Source organism: Podarcis gaigeae (assembly GCF_964106915.1).
Source record: "Podarcis gaigeae genome assembly, chromosome: 12".
In the NCBI taxonomy this organism is placed as follows: Eukaryota; Metazoa; Chordata; class Lepidosauria; order Squamata; family Lacertidae; genus Podarcis; species Podarcis gaigeae.
The window spans coordinates 25,612,165-25,632,427 of record NC_139688.1 but is presented as its reverse complement, the minus strand read 5'-3'; the positions used below and the strand labels follow the sequence as shown (position 1 = coordinate 25,632,427).

The window sequence follows — 20,263 nt, the reverse complement described above, 5'->3', positions numbered from 1 at the left end:
CCTTCAAAGAGTCTAGGGCAGCATTAAAATCTTGGCTATAAGATCCTATAAAGATTCTGCCTTTCCACTTTTTCCAAATTCTGCAGTGTTCATTCCAAAGCTTACATTAAGCAATTCAGCACCCCCAACCCCAGGGAGCATTATATGCTCATCTGCTCACTTCCAAACAAGCTACTGCATGCAATTTATAGAGAGATTTTGAACGAAGAGCATATCCTGTCTTCCTCATTAATTTGACATTATCAGACCATGAAGCGATACCCCACAGTGTCTAACTGATAGATGAGCAGTTAAGGGAATTAGCCATTTCCAAAGACCCTCTACAGTGCATACGTCAGCTTAAAAAATAAAAACTTTTTTCACTGCAGTGTATGTTCTCTTTCGATGATGAGTCTGCATTACTAGCAGCAACTCCACCACATGGTATTTCCTGGGGATTAACATCTGCCAGGACTTTTTTTTTTAAAAAAAGTTGAACTGTGCCTTGGGCCACTGCATCCTCTCAGTTGCTTCTTAAGCTCCAAGACATACTCTGGAATTCAATTTCGATCACTGAATGGAATCTGAAAGTGGGAGGGGGGATGGTACAATGTCTCATTTCAATATCCAATTTCAGACCCTCCAAGTGTCCCTGTTTTCCAGGGATAGTCCTGGATTTACAGAAGCCGTCTCGGTTTCTGATTTGATCCCAGAATGCCCCTCTTTTCCTTAGGATGCCTTATTTTCATCGGAGAAATATTACTGGGGGGTATGGAGTGATGCGACCCCTCCAAGCCAGGGAGATAAGTAACTATACAACCTTTAGAAGACGTCTGAAGGCAGCCCTATTTAGGGAAGTTCTTTAATGTTTTTATATATGTTGGAAGTCCTCCCATCTGCTTCCCAAAGCTGGGCAAGTCCTAACTAGGCTTCATGAAGAAGGAAGGAGGATTCTAGGACCTTGTCAGAGCCCTCATTCCTCCTTCCTGAAGTGCATACAGTGGTACCTCTGGTTAAGAACTTAATTCATTCCGGAGGTCCGTTCTTAACCTGAAACTGTTCTTAACCTGAGGTACCACTTTAGCTAATGGGGCCTCCCGCTGCCATAGAGCGATTTCTGTACTCATCCTGAGGTAAAGTTCTTAACCCGAGGTACTACTTCCGGGTTCGCGGAGTCTGTAACCTGAAGCGTTTGTAACCCGAAGTGTTTGTAACCTCAGGTACACTGTACTAGACTTTGGGAAGGAGGCAGCAAGGTTCCCTCTTGGCTCGGTGCCCTGTAAAGGGGGGAGGAACTGGTTGTGATGCCCTAAATCTACCTCTGTCTGTATGTATTCAGCTGAATGCAAGCAGATGCCTCATTGCAGATATTTGCACTAAATGCGCGGACACTGAGTAGGCAGGACCTAGTATCATAGAATAAAAGAATCATAGAGGTGGAATAGGCAGCTGTTCCTTACAGGAATCAAACCTGCAACCTTGGTGTTAAACAGCGTCATGCTGTAACCAACCCACCTGTAGCATAAACTGTGTTGAAGCAGGGGCAGTTGCCCTTACCCATGTATTAATGGGTAGCATGTTGCTAGAACAAATATAAAACGTGTTTCTTCCCACCCTCTTCGGCACTGTGATCACAGAGTTATGTTCCAGTGCTTCAGCGATCTAGAGAGCTTCATGGTCTCCGCTTACAGTTGCACTCGTATATTTATCACTCTCAGGAGGACCAACACCCTAACCTAGGTATGTTCAAACATATACCTTCTATTGAGGTGTTGAAAATTCTGACCCTTAGAGTTTTGGCAAATGAAAAACACATGGGTGCCTGGATTCAAAAGAGTTCAGCACTTCCAACGCATGCTGAGAACAGTAACTGCCTGCATACTGGCCAGACTCATGCAGAGGTAATTTGGAAAGCACATCAACCTCCTGGCCCACCTAAGTAGTGAAAAACAATTTAACGAGTTCTTGGTAGGCATGTTGATGGATGATGGTGCCTGCTTTGGTCCCAATGAGGCACAACAGCAGAAGTCAATAACCCACTCGAACAGATACAGGGGTGGAGGCCAAGCAAGGCATATAAGGACAAAAAAGAGAGAGAAAGCGAGAGAAACATGCATCTGGCTTGCAGGTGGGAATGTTGAAAGAGGAGGAAGAAAATACATTATTTTAGCCAGTTGGAACAGTTGACTGCATCAAGTAGGGTTCCTATTTTCCTCTCAAGAGGATCTGAATGATCTTCCAACCTTTGAAACTATATTGGCTCCTACACCAGAAGAGCCAGCCCCAGAGAACGTCACCTTGCTGAGTTATGTTTGAGGGAAAGCCGTCCCTTTCAGGAGGGAATACAAGTTCCTTGAAATTGCAAGTGGAGAGAGTGCTATTGCCCTTGGATCCTGCTTCCAAGGGGCTTCTGGTTTGGCCACAGTGAGAACAGGAAGGTGCACTAGATCCCTTGGCCTGATCCAGCAACACCATCAACCTTCTTATAAGGGACAAAAATCCATGTTCCTTAATTGAGGTCTTGTGGTAGTTCTGAACTTTGCTCCCCAAACTGAAGCACACTGTGAAACAACATTTTCTGGTCATGTTATTGTAATAATGTTAGTCCTGCTTCACTGAAAAGAGGGAGAGGTTACACCTCATTTCCTCTGATGTCTGGCATATTTAGGTGGAGGAAAGTGAGAAATGTGCTGTTGCCATTTAAACACACACTTTGGGAATTCATTAGCACTCCTTCCCAGCTTGAGATCCAACTAGTAGGAACCAAGAAAACGACCCTGAACAAATGCCGTGTAATATAAGCAATACTTCACTCCAAGATTATTATTTCAAAAATTGCATTGTGAGAGATCATTGCACACAAATGTTGTTCGTAAAAGGTAGAACAGCGTCAAACAAGTTAGGGACAAACTACACCAATGATTTATGTTCAGAAAAGCAGTTTCTGGAGCTGCTCTTTTGAATGTTGAAGGAGTTGCCTTATCATGTCCTTCTCCATATCTTCTCAACTCCAAATCTCCCTGAAAGAAGCTCTGAAATGTAGGGGGTGGATAAAATATTAAATATCCTTCCTCCTGTTGCTTCCCTATTCAAAATCACAGCTTCCTCAAGTTGCTGTTCAGGGCATCGACCCATATGTTTGCATGCAAAGTACAGTTTGCCTCTTTGACTAGAGTTTATTTTATAAACACATCAGATATGTCATAAATTACATAAATGGAAAGCTAATAGAAGTCATAGTGGAAACACGATGTAGTCTTTCCAAATAAGGCTATTTCTTTTTTTGTATGAATTAGGCAATTGATGATTTGCTGGTTCAGCAAGGCTGACTACAAAATTTAACATATGTTCTTGTTTGCATTCAAGCTTTGAAGGAAAGCCAGAAACTATCCTGTCCTTTCTTGGCTCTGATTCAACTGCCTTCATTATCTTTGTTGGCTCATTGGGAGACCCTAGGCTGCTTGTTTACCCAAACATGTTTAATCATCTCGCTTCATATTACTGCAGTTTGTGATAACATTTTAGGCTTTAAGGCGGCAGACTACAACTTGCAGTGAGGCAGATGTCACTTTAATATTTCAGAAAGTTAGAAAGTTGTTCATTTTTTTTAAAAAAAATCTATATAATTTATTCACTCTTTGAAATGAAACATGTGTTCTTTATTCCAAAAAAATAAATCACAATGGATTAAATACTCGGCAGGATTACACTTTTGTATCTGGAAGGAGAAGCTGCTGTTCCATTATTTTGTTTAATGTCATACTGAACGACATAGGGTTGTTTGAAGAAGAATAAAAGTGCTTCTCTTTTTAAAATTCCACTATCAGACATTTTGCACAGATAGTTGGTTAGACAGGCAATTGTGTAAGGCAAATTTGGGGGAATCAGATATATTCATTCAAGTTAGGTGATCCCTGAAGCATTTCAGCTTATGCAGATGAGGGCAATTCCTCAAAAGGAATGTTGCTGCTGGATCTACCTGTATGACACAGTCTCTACCAGTAGTAGATGCTTTGGTATGGCGGTACTCACCTGAACTCCCAACAGCTGAGTCACTGCTGCTTACTGAGAGGAGAGAGGTGCACTGGTGAGATGAGCGCAGTGAAATGCACCAGCAAGGGTACCAGATTGGCACTGCTGGTGGTGTTTGCACCATGCTGACCTCCCTGCCCACTTCAGAGGCTTAGCTGTTGAGGGGGCAGGTGAGCAACACCAGACCACCACAGCATCTATTACTGGTCACTGAATCTTTCCTGAGGATCAGTGAGATCCAGTGGATCACTGGAAATAAGGGTCACTTGCCTTTCCCCAATAATTTCAAGGCAGCGTCACACGTTACATTGAGTATGTCCTAGCATGCTGTTTAAGAGAAAACTCTAGTGGAGAATTTGTAAACATTTCTCTCAAAAGGTGGGGCTGAGATTGTATTCCCCAAACAGTTAAGTTGTGCCCACGCCATCTAGAAACTTCAAAGGTTTCTGAATGGTACAACCCAGAGCAGCTTGTTACTAGCGAAATGTGTAAGTGAGACTGTCTCACCTTGGAATGAAAGGGATTCCCAAAGGTATTTCAACATTGGTTAGAAAGTTGAAATGTGGCACATAAAAAAGAGGCATGCATTGTTTTACAGATAATGCTAAAAACTGAGATAGGAAATTCAGCCCAAGCTTGAGACTTGGACCTCTGGCATGGAGCAAGCCAAGCTGCACACAGAAGGGAAGACCGGTGTTTTGAAGTTCACTTTCGCCTTTACACACTTGAATTGGGGTTTGATTGGAGGAGATGAGATTTCTAGTGTCTTTCAGGCCCAGGGCAAGGATGGGGAACCTATTGCTCTCCAGATGGTGTTGCACTGCAGCTCCCATCAGCCTCAGCCATGTGGAGGGCTGCAGGTTTCCCTACTCTAATCTAGAAGCAGCCTGTAGCTATGATTTCAGAAGCCAGAAGAAGAAGAAGAGTTTGGATTTGATATCCTGCTTTATCACTACCCAAAAGAGTCTCAAAGCGGCTAGCATTCTCCTTTCCTTTCCTCCCCCACAACAAACACTCTGTGAGGTGAGTATGGCTGAGAGACTTCAGAGTCACTTCAAGGTCACCCAGCACCTGTATGTGGAGGAGCCGAGACGCAAACCCGGTTCCCCAGATTACGAGTCTACCGCTCTTAACCACTACACCACACTGGCTCTCAGGGGAACCTTCATTTTGCAGTACATAATACACATACAATACACAAAACTGAAACATTTCCCAATATTTTAGCTTGCATTTTCTTACCTGTAGAAATGTTGAAGCCCACAAACGAGACCGTATTTTCAGTGCAGCACTTTTCCCTCTTTCTAAGAGTCCCACTGAACAAGTTATCATCAAGCACTCCACATTTGTGCAATTCTGTACAGGAAACAATACGGTATTCTAACTATCTTTTGGGATCTAGACAAAAGCATTAACAAACAGTGTGCCCTGCATGCCATGTGCATTCCCAGCAAGATGGATTTTCATTTTTGGAAAGGAAAAATAGACTGAATTTGTGTTTGTTGTTTTTTTTAAAAAAAATGAATTACTTAAAATGCATATATAGTCATAAGAATTGAATCTATATTTCCTTGGAGACACTTGTGTAGAACCTAGGTTTCCACAATGGAAAATTAGCACATTTCATTCAACACAATACTCTCATGGTTTCACTTTTGTTATTTAACTAAAATCCCATGTAAACTGTAAAAATGAGGAAACAACATATTTTAATTTTACCTGGGGTTGAATTTTAGTGGGGTCTCCATTATGGTGGACTCTAATGCACCCATTGGGTGAAAACCTTGTGTGTGAAAATTATGAAACACACATGGATAGATCATCTAATTGGCTTAGTTAGGCTAAGACTACTGATGAGGTTTATGATAAGAATTATCAGTATTGAGGTTAGTTAGTGACACTGAGAGCTGATCAGCTGTAAGCGAGGATGAATTGAAGGGCACAAAGGAAGACACCTGCAACATACATACATATATTATGGCACAATAAACATCAAGTTGTAGAGCTTTTATGTTATCCCTGACTCCCCCAACACTGAAATTGACACTTTAATGTTAGAGCTCCTCCAAGCATCTTTTTTTTTGCACAGTCATGATGATTTGTGCTCATGATGCTGTAGGAGTGGTCATATGCGAACTAATTGTTTGCACCTGCAAAGATTTTGGGGGAGTCACACTGCTTCATTTCCAACCAGTGCATCTCCTGTAATGTCTTGCTGAAATCCCTTAACATTTTATACCCCACAAATGTTCTGTTTTCGGTTTGGTCCTGCTTTATAGCAGGTCCGGACAGCAATAATGTGGTAGCACTGGAGAAGAACTGCAGAAGCAGAGTAAACCCACCACTAATGCAGTATCGTTGCATCAAGGACATGTCACAGAATACACCCGCAATAAAACAACAATTTGGAGGGGACCTGCATTTCTGTGTAATGAAGCTCTTTCCGCACAATTGTATCTTAAGAGAGGAACTGGATGCTTTGGACTGTGAACTCCCTAAATGGCGGTGCGGAGTTAAATTTGTACAGAAAATTACGTGACGCTACATAAACTTTCAGTTCTCCATGAGAGCTGAATGAGAGATTGTGTTTTCTCAAATTGTGTTTTCTCAGCTCCCATCCACTTCCTCAGCAGGGCCTTGATTATACAGAATTTACTGAAAGGCAATGTTTTAGAGGACATGTTTGTTTAGTTTCTCTTATTTAATCACTCTTTAATCTAGCTTGATTTGTTTATCTCTCTGTCTTGTAGGAGCAAGTGAGGTATGTATTATTTTTTCAATTCATAATCGCACTAGATGAAAGAAAGAGTCACATAATGAAAGGCTTCAGCAGATATTCCAGGGATTTTTTCAGATGTATGTAATTTGCATTCTAAGAGTGATTTTGTTGTTAATATTGCAGGAACTGGATGAACTTATAAGCCCAGGCTCCAAAGAACCTTGCAATTACTTTTCTGCGCACACAGGGGTTTTAACACCCCCCCCCATAGAAACATAAGACCCTTCCTGCCCTCCACCTTCCATATGGTAACTCTGCTTTTGGAACTCCATTCCAAACACTGTTTGGCACTGAGCTTGCTGTTAGAGGGGGAAATATGTCAAAAATTCTACTATGCTAAGGCAAACCCTGTGGCTTGCCAGAAGTAGATTTTCTGAATCCCAGCCATGGGCTGCAATCCATGGACTTTAATATTACACAAGATTTTGAGCAGTTCAATATGTTTGTTCTCCCTCCATGCTGGGGGATGTTCCATGATGTGCACAATGGAATTGTGTACGGGGTGCATTCCTTGCCCAAGAAACCAAGGCAGGCTGTCATGAGAGCCCCCGAGTGAGTACTGCAGGGGGATGCTGAGACCAGTGTAAGCAGCAGAGCACAAGATAAATGGTGTGCTATTCTCTCCCCTTTAATCATCTCTCTTCTATACTATCCAAAAGATGACATGAGAAAGAGACACAGTACCAAATGTTGGCAGGCTAAATCCAAGCACAATAGTAGTTGGAGCAAACTACTGAATAAAAGATCTGGTTCTGTTTGTTTTTACTATATAAAATGCAGATCCCCCACACAGTTAACATTGGGGCTAAGCATTTGCAGTTGTTGAATCTGTACTGGCAAACAGGCAGGCCAGTCATTGTGGGAGATAACAGATAATGAGGCATTAAACAGTTTTTACGGCTGAGCGGTAATATTTTACAAAAGGTGGTCTCCATGGAATTTTGAATACATTTTAGTTTGTCTCTGGCAATTAGAATAAGAAACCAAGATAACTGTAAGAAGATTTTCATACTGCCAAATTAAAACAATAACTGGTTTCAGATTTTTCTCTTGAATTTCTTTCCTAAGGTTGCCATATTTCAAACAGTGAGAATCTGGACAGAAGAGTTGTTGAGCTCCCCCCCCCCCCCATGCATAATCTGAATCCTGCTCCAAATCATTCCCTCTATTTGCAAAATTCAGGGGTGAGTGACAAACTCTGTGCAGCCAAAATGGCACAAGGGGGAAGGTACCAGTAGACTTGGCGCAATCTCAAGCTTTGCAGAACGAAAAAAAAAAAAAACAAAACCTAAGGGGGAGAGGAAAAAAAAACACCCACCCTAAAGTTTGAGGGGAGGACAACTCACCTGCCCTCCCCCACAAATGAAAGAAATTAAACTTCAAGAAAAAAATAAAATGAAAACTTAAATATTGGTATTAAAAAAAAAAAAATCTGGAAGAACTGGTAAACAAATAAGCAGAGTTTCTTGTTGGCCGCTGTCCTAGTGTTCAAAAAATAATACGTGACAGCTCAAACTGGGGAGGAGGATGGATGGATGTGCACTGGCCATGCCCATTTCACCCTGACCTTCCTGTTGCAAGTGGGAAGATCTGAAGAGGGTTCTTTAGTGTGACCCCGTCTGAACTATAACTTTAAGGCTGTATCGCACCACTTTAAACAGTCATGGCTTCCCCAAAGAATCCTGGAAGCTGTAGTTTGCTAAAGGTGCTGATAATTCGCCAGACCCTCCTTCAAAATCCCTGAAAATGAGGGAAACCTGGGCAATATGTGAAATTATTATATTTAGATGGTTTTGTTTTATTTAGATGATTTTGGGAAGCAACAGTAGCTCTAACAGCGCATGGTGTCCACCACCTTTGGATTACTGTCGGAAATTTCATATTCATTTGACCATTTGAAAATTGGTCATCAGGACTGCAGATCTGTGTGCTCAATTGCCAGACATTCGTTCAGACAAGCTGTAGTTATATGTGGTAGGCCATAAACTATTACATAAGTGTTTCTGCTTCTGGTTCTTTCTCCGTGTAAGAACAGGCAGTTAAAGCTCACAGCAAACTCCCCAAAACACGAAGGGAAGTGCAGTTGTCACTGGTCATACCAACACTAGAATAATAACAGCCCCTCACTCATCCTTAAGACTGCACCCAAAAGTCTTCAGTGTGCAGCACTGTAACTTCCATCCATCTCACCAGAACTTTTGCAGAGTTCTTTTGATGCTCCACCACTTTGGCTTCCCTCCGTCCAACATAGTGGGGAATGGAGGAGTTGCGTAAGAAAGCAGCGAGTTCCGGAGTGTCCTCTGGGACAGCAAACTGCAAAGGGAAAGAAGAAAGAGCTGTGAACATAACGCTGCAATTGCTCTCTAACAGAGATCTTGGGTTTGCTACTGACTTTTCTTCTTTTCGTTTAACAGCTCTACCCTGAGAGCTGAGACTTTGCCCTCTTCAACTAGCAAGAGGATTAACTACAGCCAGGAAGGATACTGTAAAATATTTTGTTTTAAAGACTAGATAACAGGACTGGTTTGTTTCTCTTGCCATCTGATTAACTTTCATGATGATATTTTGCTTTAATTAAACTCCTGAGCCTAGGGTTCCATTTATTTTCATCCAGGCAGAAATTTCTGATTTCTAGAAATCTTGTGAGTAGTTGTTAGTATTTTTTGGTACCAGTAAATACTTCTGGTATGATCAGGATCAGGTTGAGTGTGTGTGTGTTTGTGTGTTTACTTTCTGGGAAATGAATTATTCAACTGAGGACTTCAGCACTGCAATGTGGGGTGGGGGACTTTTGGATGAATGGCTCCAAATATAACATTTCTAGAATAAATCTTAGAACTTACATTTGTTTTTGTTGATATGTCATTTTTTTTTGTTCATAATTACAATAAAATTATTTTAGTCTCATTTTTTTTTTTTTTTTGCTTCTCTGCAACATAAGGACGACGTCAACTTTGGAACAAGCAGAGAGAAATCGTTTTCTGATGTGAGTCGTGCGACTAGAATAAATGTGCCATTTTTCACCAGGGCTGAACAAATTAAAGCAAAACATTATACAGCTCATATGACAATGCTGGCAATAAAAGTGATCCTGTTATTACTCCAGGAAACAAACAACTGGAAAGATCTCGTGGGAGAGCAATGAAGATAATAATACAGTTTAGAACACATCAGACATGACAGGAAGAAGAAAAGCAGAAAGAAAAAGGCATAGTTGGGGGAAGCAAAAAAACAGAGGCAAAGACCTGCTTCATGTGACAGGGAGGGAGGGGCAGTTTCTCTTAGTTTCTCATTTTTTGAATTTTAAATTCAGTTCTCCACATTTCCACATCACTTTGCAATCATGAGGCCGGAGGAACATTGCCTGGCTGTAAGGCGTGAAGGCCGCTCCCTGCAAGGCCTTTTCCACCTGGCCTAGGGAGCAGGGCCCACACTCACCCAGCCCTACTAGGTTAAATATGTATTCTGTAGTTGAGCTCCTTTGTAATGTTTTATTATGAAATCTTTAAGGTTTTGTTTTGTTTTGTTTTCTGTTATGTTACTTTGACTGTATACTCTATATTTTACTTTCTTCAGATTGTTTTATTTATGTCTTATTGATTCAGTATGCTGTAAACTGCTTTGGGAATTTTCTTGAAAATATAATGCGGTATAGAAATTAAATAAATTAAATAAACAAATAAATGAAACTTCATCAGCATTAAAGTGTGAATTTCTCCTAATATACAATTTTTTTGGTATGCAATTTTGCCTAATACACACATTTTTGTATGCATTTCCTCCCTAACACATTTGTGCATGTTATTTTCACCAATACATGCATTTTTATGCATATTGCTTGGCTTGAGAACTGTGTTGCAAAATTCAGAGAAGCTTTTGTATTTCAAACGATGGCTATGTTTCAGCTCACATATTGTTTTAGAAAGGCGGAATTAGGTGGATTATTTAATTAGTCAAAGGTCTGGAAAGAAGAGGAATGTTCTTGCCTGGCACCTAAAGATATGTAATGAAGGTGCCAAGTGAGCCTTCCTGGGGAGAGCATTCTACAAACTGGGAGCCACTGCAGAAAAGGCCCCTTCTCGTGTTGCCACCTTCCAGACCTCTTGTGGAGGAGGCACACAAAGAAGGGCCTCAGGTGATGATTGCAGAGTCCTGGTTGGAAGTTTGAGAAAATAAACAGTTGCTCCATATAGGTGAACCAAGAAACTCCATGTAAGTCCCCTACCTTTATTTCCAAACTATTGATTGCAGAGCTTGTTTGACATTGCAGTGGTCCATGTGTCTGAATGTGAAGGATGTAAAGAAGGAATTCCTTTCTGCTCAGAACTGGCCATTCCACATACAAGACTGTATCATTGATGGCACTTGGCCCAATGTTCTGCAACTATGGAGTAGACACACACAAAGAGGGGAATAAATTGAACTGGAATCCTGCAGCCCAAGATACAGTTTGTTCATTCCCATCAATTCTGCCCCTTCCCTTCCCAATGTTTTCTGCTGCTTGTTGCCAGGTTGTAATGGTGTGGCGACAGAAGCCAAAACCAGCTGAATTCTCTTGCCATGCACTTGATTCTACCTAGCAATCCTATGTCCTCACAGCTCTCTTCATGGCATGCCAACTTTCTCCTGGGTAATTGCTCACAGCCTATAAATTCTCTTGGCCTTTTGTGTAGCTTTTGCGCCAAACAACTTTCTTGCTGGCTCCTCCTTTCAACTCTGGCTGTGTAAACACAGCTGGGTCATTCTTTTTCCAATTGAGATCTAAGCTGGTGGTCAGGAATGATGGGAGTTGGAGTCTGGAAACATCTGAAGAGTCACAAACTCTGTATTCCCATTCTGGAGCTCTCCTCATTCCCTAATGCCCAGTGATGTTTTTCATAGGGCTCACGCACCCAATTGAGTGGCCATATCTGGGGCAGGAGCATTGTGAAAGGTGGGGAAGTCTAGCCCATGTTCAGGTTAATTTGGTTGGAAGATGACCCAGAGTGGACTGACTCCTTTTCAGGTTTCAAGAAGTGGGGAGAGAGTTTTTTAATAGGTGTATTTGTGTGTGGTGTTCAAAGGCATGCTTTTCAAGCTTAAAAACAACCTTTATTCTAATATAATTTCCTGTTATTAGTATCGGAAACCTCTTGACAAACATGTGTGTATCATCTGGTTCCACATACAGTTCTGTCAATTTCAATCTTGCCAAGGCAACTTCACTTTTTGTGGGTTTTGTGGTGGCTGTGCTTGAAACTGACAGAGGCATGTCTCACAAACATGTTCACTCAGCATTGCTGCATGCGAAGTGTTGCTGGCTGGCCAAAATCCCCATCTAGAACCCAAACACTGCCAAAGAATAATTTCACGGTTTGTCTGGGGAACATTATACCAACAAATCCTTTGGAAGTCAATGGTTCATTTGTATATGCATATTTACCTGGTATATGTGTTCCACCAAAGGTCCAATCTCATCTTCTTTAGTAGGTTCATCCTTTGGTTCCCAGTTATGAATTGGCAAAATGATTTGTGGAGGATGGGAGACTCTGAAATGGTACAAAAGCACAGCCCTATCCAATCAATTGTGTTATACAAATGAAAAACATTACATCTGATTTAAGAAAACAATGGTTATGTATGATAGCAACTAGAAATTGACTGCAAGCATGTGGAAATTTCTCCATGAGCATATACCGACAGATGCCCATGTACCTTTTTTAAAAGTGTGGGAGAATGGTATTGTGTTTAGTGCTTGGTTATTTTCCCCAAACCATGCCTGCCTGTCCCACCCTTGATGTCATATGTGATGTCAGGTGAGAGGCAAGCAAAGGCGTGGCTGCCATCACTTAAAAGTCAGTTTGAAGCAGTTTGCACTGAAAACTATTTGAAACACACTTCAAAGTGATGCCTCTTAGTGCCCATTAGCTGATCGGTGAGACATTGCCTTTGAAAGTCCATTTGCAAGCAGTTTTGTATTGAAATGGACTTCAAAAGGAGCCCCTTTCAAGTTGCCATATGAAGTCATAATGGTGTCAGATGAATGACAGGTGGTTGGCACTGCCCACCTCTCAAAGCTGACCCACAAGTGGTGAGGGAAGGAAGAATCTGGCCTGCTACCAGATCCAGTTCCCCACCCCTGGTTTAGGGTGTCGGCCTACAACAGGAACGGTGAACACATATGACTAATTTTGTTAGACTGCAACTCCCATAATCCCTTGTTTTGCTGGCAGGGGCTGATGGGAGCTGTAGTCCAACAGCACCTGGAGAGCCACTGGTTCCTTATCCCTAATCTAGAACCAGGGAGACACGTGTTCAAATTCCTCTTGAGCCTGGAAACTTGCTGGACACCCTTGTGCTGGTCACTGTCTCTCTTACCTTGACCCTTTGTGCAGCATTGCTGTGAGGCTAAGAAGAGAGCTGTAGAGAACTACATACATTGGCAAGAGACATACTTGACTCAAAACTGATTGTAATTTGGCCTAGTGAACCAGGATCGAACAGTGGTAAACATGGTAACCTATGGTTTGCCACAAATCAGCAAGAGGGGGTGGAGGAGGAGATTGCATAATGCAATAAGAGGAGAAAGAACCTGAAATCAAAGTTCCATTAGGTTCCATTCCTGTAGAACCAAAACCTTGGTTTGACAGTACGTCTGAATGTCAGATATGTTTATTATGGGAATAATAATGTGTTTATTATGGAAAACATCTACGTAACTGCAGCAAACTCAATTGCTGTGAGAAGCAGCCTTATGCTTTGGTAGATGCTGACAAGGTTCAGCCTACCTCCTCCTCACTGCACCCCACAAAATCCCCTTTCCCGTATGTGAGCTTCTCCACCACAGCCAAGCTTCAGCCCTAGTTACCCAGCATCCATGTTTGAGGGAATAAAGAAAGAGGGAAAGGGATGAATGTATAGATACTGCCGAGTAGGGCTTCCTTGCATTCTGCCTCCCCAAAATGATACAACAGCTTTCCAAGGCTCTTGGTATCACAGAGAGGAATATTAGGAATGTTGGGTTTCTCATTACGACATGAATCTCCAGGCTTTAAGGAAGAGGCAATTGTGCATGAAATTAATCACAGGGTCCTTCCAAAGAGACCACCGCTCCATCTTCACACAAATGCCTGTTTGTTCAGCTTGAGGGGGGCACCTCTCAGTTTATAGAGAACATGCTTCAACAGTCTTTCTAAATAGTTAATAGCAAGGCAAAGAACCAGACTGCAAAAATTACAATGTATCCATTTAAATATACCCATGAATAACGACAAGGTAACATTATGATTATTTTATTATAGTGATGTTTGTTGTTATGCTTTTCATTATGTTTTTATTATTGATGCTCTGCAATGTGTTCTTATTGTCGTACACCACCCAGGGCTCTTTTGATAAAGGGCAGTATATAAACTGAATAGATAACAGCAAGAATTTTAGTAAACATTTAATTTTCAAGGGAAATTGGTTTGTAAGAAGCAAAGGAAGGAAGGAAAGTTTAAGATGTGTTTGTCCAGCCAATGATGTATTATTTCATAAACAGCATCCATTTTAATGCACTTTGGAGATCATGAGACATTTCCATGTTATGTGATGTTCCCAAGTCCTGGAAAGGCAGGATGCGCTTTTAGAAGCTGCAGAGTTATGGCTAAGACTGCCTATGTCCAGCCATAGGATTTTAACATCCTGTACTATTCTTTTTATTTCTTCACCTGCCTCCTTCTTAGCAACAGATGTTTACATTTAGGCACTTGACTTGAAGTAGATGCATAGGAATATCCACGCGTTTGATAAAAGTATACTTAAGATTGCTGATATTTTATTAAGGAAACTGGCCATTCTCCAGTGAATTGCTCAATTAGTTCCATGTGCCGTGTGGACCTTTGGCCATATTTCCACGAAGAAGTGTTCTCCATGCTGCAATGTGAACCGGTTTGGAAACTTGGAGAGGTTTCAAGAGCAATTTGTGAGACTGTGTGGGAATGTTGCTCCCAGGGAATACCGCCGAGTGCACAGAAGCCCTTGGGCAACCTGATGGAGCTCTCTGGGCTATGATCCACATCTAAACTCGATTAAGAAAACAAAGGCATGGGTCCGCCAGCTCCATTCTCTCTAAATTTTTAAAACATTTTCTAGAGTTCCTAGTTTAGGGATTCTGAATGCGAAGGAAGCACTAATGTCCGGTGCTAAACCAAATGTGCAGAAACAACCACAATGGACAACTGAGAAGGGCACATTGTGCCATCTGTCATGTAGCTCAAAGTTAGACAGAAGGAAGGGGGACAAATATACAGAGCACAGTAAGTTTTTAATCCCCATAACAAAGTTAATACACCTACACTCACAGTAAGCTAAGCAAACAGTTATGGTTAGGTTCTTTTTTTAATGTCCAGCCTGAATACAAATGTACTTACCCTCTGACCTGTACTTGAGCTACTGCACTTATGTTGATCTGAAGGTCAACCAGATTACTGTTGGGATTAACCTTGTTGGAACTAAAAGAAATTTGTGCAAAGGTTAATTATGTTTCACATATATAAACCTGAAAGCATTTTTTACTTAAGCCTATCGTGCTCGGGGCTATAGCACTTATCAAATTAACAATTCTCTATTTGAGAGTTGGAGCAGGGTAGTAGTGGAAGATGCACCCAACTGTCTGGGGCCATTGGAATAATAGATAAGGCCTGGATCTTCATGAATCAAGGAAACGTCACGTGTATATTGATAACTATGAAGGAATTGGTTTTTCCCTACACCCTTCTTCCAATATCTAATAATAACCTACCCAAAATAGGATATAGGTTATAAAACCTTCCTTCCAACATTATTGATCAATTGCTACCAGAGGTGATATGGATGAAGGGGTAGTGATTATCACTCCTCAGTGAAAAGGAAGAAATATTAGAAATAAGAAAGAAAGCATTTGTGCCATACTTTGAAGAGTATACAAATATTTCCAGAGGGTCTATGCACCACCGAGCTGGCAAGCAGTATACCTGGAAAAATCACCTGTTGCATTAGCTGTTGCATTTGTAATATGCCACTGGCTTTGTAATTTTTGTAATCTACCAGTTTATTCCATAGTTTCTTTGTGTAGAAAGAAATCACAGCTCTAACCACATTGCTGACTACTCACACAGGCTGATTTCACAAGTTTAAAAAATGCTAACTAAAGAGGCACACATTTAATTAAATGAAGAAATATGTCTCATTTCTACTTCATTTACCTATATATTATTATATCAACATGAAAATATATTTACTATGATAGTAATCAGATTACATGTTCCAATAATGCAACAAAACCCAGGACTTCTGAAGACTGATCTTGTGATGTGGTTAGGAAACATATCTAGAGTGATGACAGCTGCTCTTTGGAAAAGCCCCATGACATATGTCTCTTATCCAGTAATCTTTCCTTCTGTAGCAACTGCACCAAGTTCATGGACATGTGGACTGAACTAGTGATAAACTGCCTTCTGCTTTGTAAACTTTGATTTGACCATTCCTTTGTTACTGCTGAGAATGATGGAGAATCTCTGGAGGAAAGTAACTATCTTTTGGAGGCTTTCCTACCCTTTCAAGGTAAGAAAAATAAATTTTATTTCTTATCCCTCTGCTAAATACACACTATAGAGCAGAAATTACCAGCATGGCACCTTAACGGTACCCTTGAGGTTTTTCTTGGTGCTCCTAAAGCCTTTAACATGTGCGCACAAACCAGCAACTTGGTCATGAGGTCGTGAATGCGATTACCTCCCCCCCCCCCCTTGAAAACTACGTATGGCTAAAGGAGGAAGTTGGGAAAGTAGCACTCTTTCCAACCTCCTCTTTCAGCTCCGTGCACTTTTCAGTACTCAGAATGAGTCTCCCGGATCACAGCTTACCTTCTCACTTGCAGTTCAAACTGGATGCTGAATTCGGCATTTTCAAAACGCTGAACGGTAAACCGGATGCCTGTAGAAAACTAGGATTCAAAATTCACTAATTAGAACTGTGAGCATTTGACTGCACTACATTTAAAGGCGATAGCCCTCAGTTGGTCTAAATTGGACCCTAGATGGTGCCATTTGGAAATGCAAGGTATACCAATGTACAGGGTTGCAAATAATTCTTCAACCCGTGGTTGCCCACTCCCTGCTCATCAACTAACTTTAAAGAGCCAATAGGTCTTCTTTTCCATAAAGAAATAAGATTGCCAGACTTGCTGTATATGATTAGAAGGGAGAATGAAAAATTGTCCTCATATCCTTAAAGGTTTCACTTAGGCATCTGGTTGGCCTCTATGAGAACAGGATATTGGACTAGACAGGCCTCTTCTTATATTTTTAATGCACCTGCCCCAAAGTCATAACTTAGGTAATAATAAAAATTGGGCCTTGGACCAGTATACCTGAAGAAGCGTCTCCACCCCCATCATCCAGCCCAGACACTTATTGCCCAGCTCTGAGGGCCTTCCAGCAGTTCCATCACTGCAAGAAGTGAGGGGACCAGGCAGAGGGCCTTCCACAGAGGGCCCTGTGGAACACTCTCATATCAGATGTCAAGGAAGTAAACAACTATCTGACTTTTAGAAGACTTCTGAAGGCAACCCTGTTTAGGGAAGTTTTTAATGTTTGATGTTTTATCATGTTTTTAATATTCTGTTGGGAGCTGCCCAGAGTGGCTGGGGAAACCCAGCCAGCTGGGCAATAATCATTCACACACACACACACACACACACACACACACACACACTTTTTTATTTGTACCCTGTCCATCTGACTGAGTTGCCCAGGTGGCTTCCAACATATATAAAAACACAATAAAACATTACATACTTAAAGGCTTCCCTATACAGGTAATATGCACTACAGTCATGATGATCAACACATGAGCCTCACTTTGAAACTTTACATAGAACAAAACTACACTCCTGTTGTAAGGTACTAATGAGTAGCAGATGACGCCTCTGCGTGGCGACAGTTTTTAAAGGTGGCTTTTGGTCCTAGTAATAAGAGGCAAATGAGGTTCACATATGCCACCAATAAAACTCCACAGAGACTAACGCACAACGTTTTACTCAGTTTAGTAAGTGGGAACATAAGAAGAGCCCTTTGGGGTCAGATCAAAGGCCCATTTAGTCTAGCATCCTGTTAACACAGTAATCAACCATATAATTATGGAAAGCCTGATATCAGGACCTGAGTACAACAGCACTCTCCCCCATTTAAATCTTCCTTTAAATTCCTAGGAGTTTATCTCAGTGAAGACCTTACTTGGTAAATAAATACAACCCAGGTGGTTAAGAAAGCCCAACAGAGACTCCATCGCCTCAGAGTATTGCAGAAGAATGATGCCAATCAACATTTGATGATCGCCTTCTACCGGTCAACAATAGAAAGTGTCCTTTCATACTGCATCACGGTGTGGTATGCTGGTTTGACATCAACTGAAAGGAAGTGCCTACAGACGGTGGTGAATACAGCACAATATATTATGGGCTGTCCCATAAATCTGATGGATGAAATAGCGGAAGAACGTTGCCTCAGAAGAGTGAGGAAAATTCTCAGGGATGATTCACACCCTGGCCGGCACTTTCTTGATCTCCTGCCCTCAGGCAGAAAATATAGAAGCATGATTGTTGCACCAACAGGGTAAAGAACAGCTTCTATCCATGGGCTGTTAGGCTGCTGCTGAATGAAAAGATAACAACAGGGCAACTGACTTTCGGGTTTGGTGGGTGTGCGTCAGTAAACGAGGGGAATTAAGACTAAGAGAGCTGAGCAGGGGGTGCTCGTGTAATCTCACTGTATACAAGTTGTACAAGTGACAATAAAGTATTTCAATTTGCGATTCCCAGCAAGCGGTATTCAGAGGCACACTGCCTACAACAGTGGATATGGTAAACAGCCATCAGGACTAATGGCAATTAATAGCCTTTATCCTACATGAATTTTCATAATCCCCCTTTTACAGCTGTCCAATTTGGCGGCCGTTGTTACAGCATCTGCAGTTAATTCAAAAGTTTAGCTATGCCCTGTGTGGCGAAATACTTCTTTTGTCTGCCCTGAGTCTTCCAACATTCCACTTCGTAGGATAGCTGCAGGTTCCAGCACTATGACAGAAGGCATATAAACTCTGCACACTTCTATCATGTCCCCACCCCTACACACCTAGTTTATAATTGACAAAAACCCCATCCTCATAAGGGAGCTGTTCCAACCAACCCGATAATCAGTTCTCTGGAACTTATCCGTCAATAGATTTTACCCCAATGCCATAAATGTAGGTGAGCACACTTTTATTTTTTAACACATGCAATTAAGTTTGCTTGAATTATCTATCTATTCCCTGGCATTTCATGCAAAACAACAACAGTCATATACAGTGGTACCTCAGGTTAAGAACTTAATTCATTCCAGAGGTCTGTTCTTAACCTGAAACTGTTCTTAACCTGAAGCACCATTTTAGCTAATGGGGCCTCCTGCTGCTGCCACACAATTTCTGTTCTCATCCTGAAGCAAAGTTCTTAACCCGAGGTAATATTTCTGGGTTAGCAGAGTCTGTAACCTGAAGCGTATGTAACCTGAAGCGTATGTAACCTGAAGCGTATGCAACCCGAGGTACCACTGTATAATGATCTTAAAGTCCATCCCATCACAGAAAATACCAAGGGGGTACCAGCAATTGCTGCTTTTTCCACTCATATTTTTGTTTGCAAATAAATGCACTTCTAATGTTAGTTGTGATTCAAATGACTATGATGTAAACAAAACCATGATAACAATCAAGAGTAACGTATTTTAGTGTTTCCACCCATCACAAAACAAATAATATAATCAGACCGTGGAAATTCTCAAGTGAATTGTCCTTAGTGGGGACATTCCTTTCCGCATCAGATGTATGTACCTACATTCAGTAATTGTTCAGAAGTGATGTAAACCAGGGTATGTTGGAATAATCCTTGACAGTGCCATTTTTCACATGTCTTCTGAATAGACATGTAAAGGATTGCATTGTCAAGGATTTTGCAATGTATTAAGCGAGGCTTAGAGTTCAATGGGTTTATTATCAGGCAAATGGATAGGACTGGAGTCTAAATCTCAGTGAAAGCAATCAGACTAGTGTGCACTTAAGTACTCAGGTCCAATTAATTTGCCAGAATATGAGCTGATTACTTCAAATGGATTGTGGCCTGGTTCATAAATAAGTTAACCAATCAGTCTATTATCTTTTTAAAAATATAATGTAATGCTGTCTTCTATTATACGAACCATTTCCTGGCCAAATATATCTATTTTTAAAGCTGCCTCTTATTGACACAAATTCCCCTAATTGAGGCAGTTTTCCATTAACTCCCCCAAACCATTCAATTTGATAAAAATCAGCAAATGTTTCTGGTGTTGTCTTACATTTGTTCCAGCTGCCATGGGGTTCCCAAGGTCACAAATCACCATTCTAGTTTCATTTTCCATCTTGTAATCGCAGCTCAGCACGCGCAAGGCCTGTAACAAA

At 41.3% G+C, this 20,263-nt stretch overlaps 1 protein-coding gene across 3 annotated transcripts in view; it reads right to left on the bottom strand.

Annotated features, from left to right (window-relative positions):
* Window positions 1-20,263, bottom strand: part of ITGA8 (integrin subunit alpha 8) — a 116,384-nt gene that overhangs the window by 22,485 nt on the left and 73,636 nt on the right. For 2 of the 3 annotated variants that reach the window (XM_083704684.1, XM_083704685.1), the window contains exons 21-27: window positions 20,161-20,253; window positions 16,654-16,733; window positions 15,181-15,261; window positions 12,213-12,318; window positions 11,016-11,174; window positions 8,981-9,103; window positions 5,254-5,367 (exon numbers count right to left, since the gene is read on the bottom strand). In XM_083704684.1, the coding sequence (XP_083560810.1) occupies window positions 5,254-5,367; window positions 8,981-9,103; window positions 11,016-11,174; window positions 12,213-12,318; window positions 15,181-15,261; window positions 16,654-16,733; window positions 20,161-20,253 (756 nt within the window). Of the gene's footprint in view, window positions 1-2,790; window positions 3,012-5,253; window positions 5,368-8,980; window positions 9,104-11,015; window positions 11,175-12,212; window positions 12,319-15,180; window positions 15,262-16,653; window positions 16,734-20,160; window positions 20,254-20,263 lie in introns of those variants that run through there. The other variant, XM_083704686.1, reaches the window with a different exon arrangement.